The sequence below is a fragment of the Sphaeramia orbicularis genome, chromosome 14 (genome assembly GCF_902148855.1).
Source record: "Sphaeramia orbicularis chromosome 14, fSphaOr1.1, whole genome shotgun sequence".
NCBI lineage: Eukaryota > Metazoa > Chordata > Actinopteri > Kurtiformes > Apogonidae > Sphaeramia > Sphaeramia orbicularis.
In genome coordinates, this window is record NC_043970.1 from 7,577,449 (window position 1) to 7,588,548 (window position 11,100).

At 38.3% G+C, this 11,100-nt stretch overlaps 2 protein-coding genes across 2 annotated transcripts; both read left to right on the forward strand.

Annotated features, from left to right (window-relative positions):
• The first annotated feature begins 7,472 nt into the window (after positions 1–7,472).
• Positions 7,473–8,442, forward strand: LOC115433549 (uncharacterized). The gene has a single exon (XM_030155021.1). The coding sequence runs from the start codon at positions 7,504–7,506 to the stop codon at positions 8,440–8,442; it is 939 nt and encodes a 312-aa protein (XP_030010881.1). The 5' UTR covers positions 7,473–7,503.
• A 1,133-nt stretch (positions 8,443–9,575) lies between these two features.
• Positions 9,576–10,753, forward strand: LOC115433548 (uncharacterized). The gene has a single exon (XM_030155020.1). It carries the CDS (start codon positions 9,601–9,603, stop codon positions 10,741–10,743), a length of 1,143 nt encoding a protein of 380 aa, XP_030010880.1. The 5' UTR covers positions 9,576–9,600; the 3' UTR covers positions 10,744–10,753.
• Positions 10,754–11,100: the final 347 nt, after the last annotated feature.

The following is an 11,100-nucleotide window of genomic DNA, read 5'->3' on the forward strand; positions in this document are numbered from 1 at the left end:
CCCCCTATCTACTCAATAAAATTTAGGCAACACAGTACAAGCAATATTATTAATTAAATTTCGCTCAGTTTGGTATTGAGTAAATGTTCATTAAATGAAGCCCTTAATAGTTATCCACTTAATATGAGGAGGTTTGAATGCTCAACAAAATGAAATAAATTTTAACCTAAACAAAAATATTGGGTTTGATATGAAAAAGATAAACTTCTTAATGTGTAAATAGTCCCTATAAAAATTTCTTCAGTTCTACATTTCAGTGATATGTATTTCAGTATTAATCATTTACATTGAGCAGTGCATTAATTTGAATTCAATCAATGCAATTAATTAGGTCTAAACTTTCTTTTATCCTAAAAGTGACAGCACTCTAAGAAATGTAATTATGCTGTACTCAATTTCATCAAAGGAATATGTTTACACTTACATTTATTGTGCAAATTTGAAAGCTGTGACATTAGTCAGTTTCACTTGTTTGAATTTAATAACATGACATCTGCAGATGAACTGCTAAGGCATAGTTCTTCCTATGGCTTTCAGTCAAGGTGCAGCTCTGCAAAAATACATTTGTTAAGTTGTTGTTGGACATGAAGACTATTGAGTTACAGTGAGTAATAATTAAAATTCTTCAAACTGATGGGCATAAGTGGATATCTGAAAAATATAATTTGTTACTCAAATACTCATATCTTTTTGTGAAATGAATGTAAATAATAGATGGAAATATACAACAAAATTAACTGTTGGATTTTTAAGCATTTATTTTGGTACGTCCAAGTCAAACAAAAACTTAAGTGATTTTCACAGATTTTATTAAGGTAGTATACCTTTATATTATTGTGATATTTACTAAGGCTGAGTTATTTTTTACAGTGTACTAGCCCAGTGAAAACAAAATGTTAGCTTACTTTAGCCAACCAGGAATTGTGCAATATGAGTCATGAGGAAGAAGATAGGCATTGTGGACTCTTGTCACATCCCTTTCTACTCTGCTCTCTCTCTCTCTCTCTCTCTCTCTCTCTCCCTCTCCCCCTTTCTTTCTCTCTTTCTCTCTCTCTTACTTACTGACCTGCCCTGCCTGCCACCTGGAGATTCACCTGCCCGCCTGTTTGACCACGTCTTCCTGTCTTAGCCCCTGGTAACCGACCAGCCCCTGTCTGACCACGTCTCTCCGCCTGACCCCCGGATACTGACCTGCCTTCTGTCCTCCGACCTCCTCTCCTGCCTGCTCCCTTCTGGTCTCGTTTGGATCTCCTGGTTTCTGACCCATCGCCTGTCTCTGGTTCACCTGTTGTCTGTCCCTTGTCGGTTGCTTGTCTGCTTTATAATAAAGACTGTGCTCACTGAGCACCTAAAACTGCACTTGGGTCCTCTGTTGTACTTGTTACAACTCTTTTGAAATGTCATGTGTCATGAGCCTACTGCGTTAAAAAAAAGCACTTTGACAGGAAGTGTTTTTCAATTAAAAATGAACTGATTACATTGATTTGAATTCAGTCAATATTCTCTGTGTTTGGAATGAAATAAACACAATGCTTATGTTTTATTTAACTACAATGAGTAGATTTTATTTCAGACATTTTTATTTGAAATGTAATTAAATAGTTGCTTCAAAACCAAAGACACAATTGTACTGAATATATTTTACCAAATACATTAATTCAAATCTAAATGACTACAAAATCATTTAGTACAGTGCAAGTCTGGTGTCAAAAACCACCACATTGTAGTTTATTTTAGCGTCATTACATGGGGTCTTTGTATTGCCGTTGTTAGGTGAGTTATGGGTTTACAGTCTATATGCTGTGCATATAATGGAACACTCTCAGGCTTATTTGATGTATTTGCATCTTTATTCCGTTTATAATAATTAAGAGCTGTGATAATTTGAAATGAATGTTTATTAATGGTTTATTGTTTCAGACCATCTATACATGTTTATGTGAACATCAGCTGAAATAAAGACTGCTGAGTGATATATTGGAGTCCTGTCTCTTCCTCCCTGTGTTCTGACCAACACACAATTTTGTGTACAGTTAGCCCCTTAAATGAACTAGCCGCAGCTGTCACATCTCTAACACTAGTCCTTCTGTGATAATATACTTGATTGGTTTTTGGTTGGTGTTCTGTGGTGACTGTAGAATCATCATGTTTGTGTGTATGATATCAGTAGGCTATTAAACTCATGCTTTGTATTTCTTTGTAGTGCTCTAATGTGGCTTTGCCATTTGGTGTGTTTTTGTCTTTTTGTCACTTTTAGATGCCTCGTGGGAAGGGCTACCGTCCCTCCCAGGCTGCCAGGAGGCGGATGGCTGCGAGATCCCTGGATGTGGAACTGCAACCTGCCTGCAGCACCTTTGTTGCACGTAAGTAGTCACTTGTTAAGTTCATACAGTAAACTGGTAGTTGCTTGGGTGTGTTGTATTTCTCACTTCCTTAAAAATCGCTGCTGTGTAAAGGTGAAGTAAGTCATATTTTATTATTGTCTATGTTTCCTTTACAGGCCGCGGTACTGGGTATCGCCATGCAGTTCAGAAATGGCCACCTTCGCCGTTCACGGGCAGGAGCCACAAGTTGGTCATTCCTGCCGAGTCCCCAGACAAGAAGGTAATTATTGTTCTAGTATTTAGTCAGTCATTGTATTTGTGATGAATAATTGTAGATTGTTGTTCTTAAAAATGTCTCTGCTGTTCTTAAAAAAATGTCTCTGTTGTTGCAGTTCGTTCTGATTGTGGGGGACTCTCATCTACGTGCTATCGTAGATGGGTTCGTCCAGATGCCAGGAGGTTGGATGTCCTTTGGCTTCATGTCAACGCCGGGGACCTCAGCAGCGCAGCTGAGAACTGAGGTTGAGAACGCTGTTCTCCCTCGGATCCCAGAGGCAGTCTGTCTGTTGGCACCTGGCAATGATGTGACGGCCAGCCGGACAATCGAGGATGCCGCAGAGGACTTCAGGGGGCTCCTGAGGACTGTTTCTGAGCGTTGGCCGAAGGCAAGTTTTTATTTCTAGTACTACATTTATTATGTCTGATAATGGCAGTTTTAATGCATCAGCTGGATGCTCTGTAAAACAACAATTTATATTTATTTGTTACGTGTGTGTCCTGGATTTCCCCCGGCGCCTGACCGTCGAGATGGAGCACCAGGTTCTTCTGAGCCAGGAATACCACCGGGTTGCAGCGCTGATGAGTGTGTATAGACAAATGTGTGTACTTTCTATGCATGTGGATGTATGAAGAATTATATGCAATTAAGCAGTTTTCACAGAAATGGAATGGTGTTTGTAGTATTCATTAGGATTTTACAGTTTCCAAAAGAGTTGAAACCTAATATTTTTATGGATATTTTATTTCTTTCTTTAAGGGATCCCGTACCTGGCCACTGATGTCCACTTCCCCTTAGGCCAGCTGCAGCTCTGGTGCTGGGATGGTGTAAGTAAAATTTGTTATTGTAGGAGTTTGATGTACGGGCTTTTGTAGTTGATATCGTAGATGTATGTTTTAAATCCAGAAAATTCTCGACCAGCATAATCATTATTTATTTTTGTAGGTGCACCTAAGTGACAGTGATGGGATGCCTATCCTGTTGCAGTTGCTGTGATCTGCCGCCTACCTGCAGGTGGAGAAGACGGAGCCAGAGCCAGCGGTTCCAGCCAGGTCTTTGCCCCCTGTTCCCAGACGCTCCCCCCGGGTGGTCGTGAGAGGAGAGGTCACCGTGCCACTGCACTCAAACCCCTTTGAGTGGACAGTCGCTGGACCACGCAAGAAGGTAATGTGGTGTTTACTACATTTGTGTGGATGAAAGTATTTCAAGTAATGTACATGATTCATATAATTAAGACTATTTTCTGTATTTGTAATTTTAGATGACTCGACCAGCTGACCGTGATGGGCCCGGTGCTGCCAAGAAGAGGGTGGTTCAGCAGGAGGTTTGTCATCTTTGTTACATACATTGACTTATTAATTAGATTTTACTTGTTTGGTTACATGTTTTCTAATCAACTGCTTTTATTCTCAGGGGAACGTGGTACTGAAAGAATGTTCTGTCGAGCTAAATCCCATCTGGTTTAGCAGGGAACTTCTGGATGTGCTGGGTGATGGCACAATCCATGTTCCTGCTCCTGTTTCCACAGCAGTCGTGGCGCACCAGAAGGTAAATTGGATGATTTAAACTTATGTCATTTTGGTTTTATCTGCTTGATGATTTCAGACAGTCTGCACTGCTAACAAGCAATGGTGTTTCGTATTGTTTGAACTCAGTAATTCCCCAAATATGGTTTCAAAATGTTTTTTGTTTTTCTCTTATTCTAGAAGACTCAGAGGGAACGTCGCCCGAGACCTGTTGCTTCCCAGCAGAGAGTGGTCCAGTCAGAGGTCTGTCTGTGTATATTAAATATTTCACTTCTTTTGAAAAGTTTTAGAACAGTAAGGATAATCAGTGACAACTTCTTTCCATATTTGATCATATGTTGTTAGTGTGAAGTTATGAAAGGTGCCTGCAGGTTACATGGTGTTTGCTCATCTATTTTTGTTAGGAGGAGGCAACTGCGCTGGAGGCCGAGGCTTCTCCCGTCCCGTCGCCTGTCTGTGTTGCCACAGTGGCTGAGAGGGAGGAGGTCGGCGCACCTCCTTCTGATCAGCCACTGGGGGACCCCAGGAAGGTATGTACATTTTACAGTTAGAACAGTTGTGTCAGTCCTGTGGTGTTAAAAATAAATGTATCATGTTTTTATTGAGCACTACCCTTAAGTTACAAACAGCATCTTCAATTGACTTTGCATAATTGTTCTTACAGGAGCGTGCCATGGACCTGCAGGCGGAGGACGTGCAGCCAGCGGAGGACGTGCAGCCGGCGGATGATGTGCAGCAGGCGGAGGACGTGCAGCCGGCGGAGGACGTTCAGCCGGCGGAGGACGTTCAGCAGGCGGAGGACGTGCAGCAGGTTTGTTATCCTTTCTAAGTATTCATTTATACAGTGAAATAATGGCACAGTTATTGTTAAAGCATATTTGTATTAATTGGAAGCATATTTATATGTTCCCCACACAGGTTACTTTTTTCTTCCACAGTTTGAACATTGAATTAAGTGTCTATACAAGACTGTTGGGTTTGTCTTAATTTAAACATTTGAAACATTTTTAATTTCTACATTGGTAATATGTATACATATTGTTGTGATGGTTTGTTTTGAATATTGTACAACTACTTTAATTGATGCCTAATTATTTATATGTTTTATTTATCAGCCCTGTGACGCAGAAGGGACGGCAGTGGAGCATGTGGATGACGTCAGTGTTCCAGCTTCGTCTGCTGCTGCTGAAGTCCGGGGTCACGTGAGTCATGACCATGTCATGTCTTTGATTCATGGGTCATTTCAACAGGGACACGAGCGTTTTGGTCATAACAGGCAAAAGCAGTGTGCCACAAACAGTGTGACTGCAGTTATGACCAATGTTTTGAAGAGTGCTTGGACTTGGACTATGACTGACTTGGACAATGTTTTGGTGAATGGAAATGATTTGTACACACACATGAGGGAACACAACATGATTAGTGATGCTTTGCGTAGTGGTTACATTTTTGTACGGGAATTGCCTAGAGAGCATGTGTTGTGTAACAATAGATTTAGATTGGAGTACATGGAGACATTGACTGGAGACATTGACGTAGAGGACTATGACCCTGCCGTTAAAGATGTTGCCATGCCTCTGGATGTTGCTTTCCAGAGGACCATGTTTCAGGCAGATGCTTGTTTATTAACTATTAGAAAGAACATGTGTGTAGTTTTTAAGCAGAGGTCCAGGTTTGCTGTGTTTGATTCACATGCACGTGGTGATGATGGTGGTTGGCAGCCTGAGGGTACTAGTATTGTTGTATATTATGATACTTTGGATGCACTCTACACACACATCACTAACCTTGTTCAGTCACTGTACATCTATGATGCACATGTTAGAGACAAGTTGTTTGAAGTCACTGGTGTTAAGGCTGTAGTTGTGGCACATTGTTCAACAAGTGACACAGGAGTACATGGTACCAGTGCATTTGTGCTTGAATGTGATAAGGTTTCTGAAGAGTGGTGTAGTACTGAATTTGAGCCAGAAACAGGGAAAGACAGTGAGCATCAGTTGGAGATGGTGAGAGGGCCAAATGTCATTGATGATCAGGCGGCAGTTTGTTTAGTGTCTGAGACAAATGCCAGGAATGTAACATTTAAGTGTTTGACATTAGCTGACAAGAGGAGCATCTGTACCAAACTTGGGATTGTGCCCAGTTTAAATCATGAGGATGTTGTTGTTGATTGTTTAGATATTGAACAGCCAGAACCATGTTCTACCATTGATATCCAGCCAGATCGTAATTGTTTCTTTCGATCTCTGTCGCATGTTGTCAGTGGACTAGAGTCATGTCATAGAACTGTTCGTGTAGCTGTTGTAAAGCATATTGAAAAAAGTACTGATGTGTACAATAATGTTATTAGACCAGAGTTTACATCTGTACAGCAGTGTGTTAATGATTCATGTATGAAATATGTTGGCACTTGGGCTACAGAGGTTGAAATTCAGGCTGCTGCAGATTTCTTTAGTGTAGATATTTATACATATAGTCGGCAAAAATGGTTAAAGTATAGCTCAAGTAATACAACAACTGGAAACAAAGGGATTTATCTTAAACACTGCAATGAATGCCATTATGAGCCCATTGCATGTGTGAAAGACAAAATCTCAAGTAAATGTGTTAGTTTAAGCACCCTATGTGAAATTAATCATGCAAAGGCAGGATGTGATGTTATTTCACCTTGTAAAGCATGTAATGATAGGTAGAAGAGGAAAGAGAGGGAGAAATATGCTGAGGACAGTGAATTTAGGAAACATAAAATAATTAAAATACAACACAGATATTCAACTGATGTTAAATATAGACAAATGACACAGCAGACTAGTGTAAAGAAGTATGCCACAAATGAAGAACATAGAGCTAAGGTTATACAAGCTGGCAAAGATAAATATTGTACCAATCAGCAATATAGGGAAAAGGTAAAACAGAGCAGTGTACAAAAATATTAATCAGATAATAAGTCCAGAGCTAAATTAAAACAGAGCAGTGTAAATAAATATGCTTTAGATGATGACTTCAGAGCTAAATTAAAACAGAGCAGTGTAAATAAATATGCTTTAGATGATGACTTCAGAGCTAAATTAAAACAGAGCAGTGTAAATAAATATGCTTTAGATGATGACTTCAGAGCTAAATTAAAACAGAGCAGTGTAAATAAATATGCTTTAGATGATGACTTCAGAGCTAAATTAAAACAGAGCAGTGTCAAAAAATATGCTTCAGATGATGACTTCAGAGCTAAATTAAAACAGAGCAATGTAAAAGAATATGCCAATTGTCCTGCTCATCGTGCTCGTGTATTACAATATAATGTAGAAAAGTATAAATCCAATCCAGTTTATGCCCAGTCTATAAAGATGCGAAACCAGGAAAAAAAAAACATAATCAGATGTTGAAAAAACATAACATAGATGTTGTAATTCAGCAATTTAGAGAAAAGGTTAAACAGGGCCCAGAATATGTTTGCTGTGTATGTCATAGGTTATTATTCCAACATCAGGTATTTGAGTGTAAAAAAGAACAGTATGGAAGGAAGGGACCTGTAGTAGCTTCATTGGTAGATAAATGTATAACTTTGACATATCTTCATGGATGCAGGGATAAATGTACTGCAGACTGTACTTTAAAATGGACACATGCTAATAAACTATGGATTTGTTATACTTGCCACAGAAAAATCCTTAGTGGAAAAGTACCTGAAGAAAGTCAAATTAATAATCTACAGTTAGACCCTATTCCACATGAACTAAATACACTTAATTCTTTAGAGCAACATTTAATTGCACAGCATATTCCTTTTATGAAGTTATTGGCTCTACCTAAGGGAGGACAAAATGGAGTCCATGGTCCCGTAACATGTGTTCCTTCTAACAAAAATGCTGTTAATAATGTGCTTCCTAGGTTAGAAAATCAGGATTTAATGATTCGTGTAAAATTAAAGAGAAAAATCACCTACAAAGGACATTATGAATATCAGTATGTCCACACAAATAAAATTCATAGTGCACTAGAATATTTAAAATCTAATAACAAATGGTATAAAGATGTGCAAATTAACACAGACTGGACAAATCCCCTTGAAAAAGATAAAAATGATGATAATGATATTAGTGATGAGGGTGATGAGATTCAAGACGAGCACATTAATGACAAACAACAGCATGGCATGTATTTGGACACATGTTTGCAGCCCATAGATGTTCGACAAGAGATTTTAGATCAACATTTTGACAGTGTCTTATCAGTAGCTCCAGCAGAAGGTAACAGTCCTGTACGTTTACTTACAGATGTTACCAATGAGGCTAAATGTTTAGACAGCATAGGCTGACACTGAGTCGGTATCTGAATGCTAGAATTCTTAATGCAGATGGTCGATTTGGTAGTAACTTAGATTATATCTTTTATGCACAATATTTGTCAGAGATTAATCAAGTTGTTTCAAATGTTTCGATTGCATTAAGAAAAGGTTATCATGGAGGAGAGAACCCCCAGATCACATCCTCTATGCTGGCTAGTACAGACTTTGTTAAAAAATGTTTTATCTTGTGACATGGGCTACAAGTTTTTAAAGCCAATTCGTGGAACACCTGTGTTTTGGCAGAGTGTACAGAAAGATTTGTTTGCAATGGTCAGGCAGCTTGGCATTCCTACTTGGTTCTGTTCATTTTCATCAGCAGATTTACGTTGGACAGAATTAATGGAGACCTTTATGAAAGTTGAAAATGTGAAAGGCAATGTACATGAAATGGACTGGTCTCAAAAATTTAATTTGTTAAAGAATAGTCCTGTGACAGCAGCAAGGATGTTTGATCATAGGTTTCGTTCTTTTTTAAAAGATGTGATAATGTCCCCTGCTGAGCCAATAGGGAAGATTATTGATTATTTTTATCATGTTGAGTTTCAGCAGCGTGGATCCCCACATACACATTGTTTGTTTTGGGTGGAGAATGCACCAAAGATTGGCAGCAACACAGACCAGGAGGTCATAGATTTAAATGATAATTATGTAACACGTGACCTCCCACCCGAAACAGATGATATGCATGAGGTTGTTTCAAGTGTTCAAATGCACAGTAAAAAACATTTCAAGACTTGTAAAAAGAAGGGCACACCGTGCAGGTTTAATTTCCCACGACCTCCAAGTAACAAAACATTTCTCTGTAAACCAAAAAAAGAGGAGCAGCAGCAAAAAGATAAACCCAACATAGGACAGCAACAAAATAATGAAAAAACATGTGATTTACTAGCAAAAGCTGTCCAAGAAGCAAAAGAAATAATGAGAAAAATTAAAGTAGATCTTTAAAATGAAGAAGTAACGTTTGACAATATTGATGCTCTATTTACTTCCATCAGTATCAATCAGTCAGTTTTTGAAAAGGCTTACCACTTAACTACAAAGAAAACTAGTGTTGTACATAAAAGAAATATTAATGATGTTTGGGTAAATCAGTACAACAAAGATCTTTTGTGCTGCTGGAATGCCAATATGGACATTCAGTTTGTATGTGATGCATATGCATGTGTTGTTTACATTATCTCATATATCTCAAAAGCAGAAAGGGAAATGGGTTTGTTACTTAAACATGCACAGAATGAAGTTAAAAGTAAAGGAAATGTAGAGGCAAAACAGGCTCTTAACAAATTAGGAGGTGTGTTTTTACATAACAGAGAAGTGTCTGCTCAGGAAAGTGTGTATAGACTTACAAACATGCATTTAAAGGAGTGCTCCAGAAAAGTTGTATTTGTTCCAACTGGAGACAATCTTGTTAGGATGAGTCTACCACTAAATGTAATTCAGAAGAGAGCAGAGCAACAAGACATAAACAAAGACAAAATCTGGATGACAAACATCACTGATCGTTACAAAAGTAGACCCAAAACTAATGACTTTAAAGATATGTGTTTAGCAAGTTTTGCTTCAGAATATAGAGATGTGGCCAAAAGTGAACACAGTCAAAGTCATGTTATTAAATTAGATAATGACTGTGGTTATATAAGAAAGAGGACAAGTACAGATGTGGCTGTGGTGAGATATGCTCACTTTTCACCAACACATGAGTGTGAAAAGCACTATCAAAGCCTGCTTCAGCTGTTTTTACCTTATTTTACTGACAATCAGTTGAAACCCCCACAGTTTCACTGTTTTGAAGAGTTTTATGACACAGGATCTATTACTAACAGCAGGAATGAAATTAAATCTGTCAAAGAGGTGGTTGATCTGAACAGGTCTAAATTTGAAAAAGAAGCAGAAGAATTAGAACGCTGTGAAGAAGCTGTAGAACATGTAGGCTTTCAAGAAGATGTTTGGGCTGAACTTTGTCCTGAAGCTGAATTACAGCGATTAGAAAGTATAGAGGAAATGAGTGTTAACAAAGATTTGTTTCCTACAGAAAGAGAAATAATTCCAGATTTACAACCACAAAATACACCTGTGTCTCTCGAATTCCCAAAACAGAAAATTAGTTATTCTGAAGCACAAAGTATTATGAGATCATTGAATGAACTGCAATCACAGGTCTTTTATAAGATACGACAGTGGTGTTTAGATAAAGTTAATGGTAAAAATCCAGCACCTTTTCATGTATTTATTTCTGGTGGAGCAGGCACAGGAAAGTCCCACTTAATTTAAAGCTGTGTATTATGAGGCAACCAGACTGTTAGCAAGAATGTAAAATTATCCAGATGACGTTCATGTTTTACTGACTGCCCCCACTGGTGTAGCTGCTTATAACATTAATGCTACTACCATCCACAAAAGTTTTGCCATTTGTAAAAATGTTTCATTACAGTATCAGCCTCTAAAAGAGGAAAAAGTAAATACTTTAAGAGCCAGTCTGAAAGATCTCCAAATATTAATCATAGATGAAATTTCCATGGTTGATCATAAACTACTGGCATACATCCATGGCAGACTGAGGCAAATTAAACAATGTGGTGATTATTCTCCCTTTGGTAATGTGTCAGTAATAGCTGTTGGAGATTTTTA

Bases quoted from the DNA above. Each gene is read 5' to 3' on its own strand.
- LOC115433548 (XM_030155020.1), top strand. From the start codon at position 9,601: ATGGACATTCAGTTTGTATGTGATGCATATGCATGTGTTGTTTACATT.
- LOC115433549 (XM_030155021.1), top strand. From the start codon at position 7,504: ATGTTGAAAAAACATAACATAGATGTTGTAATTCAGCAATTTAGAGAA.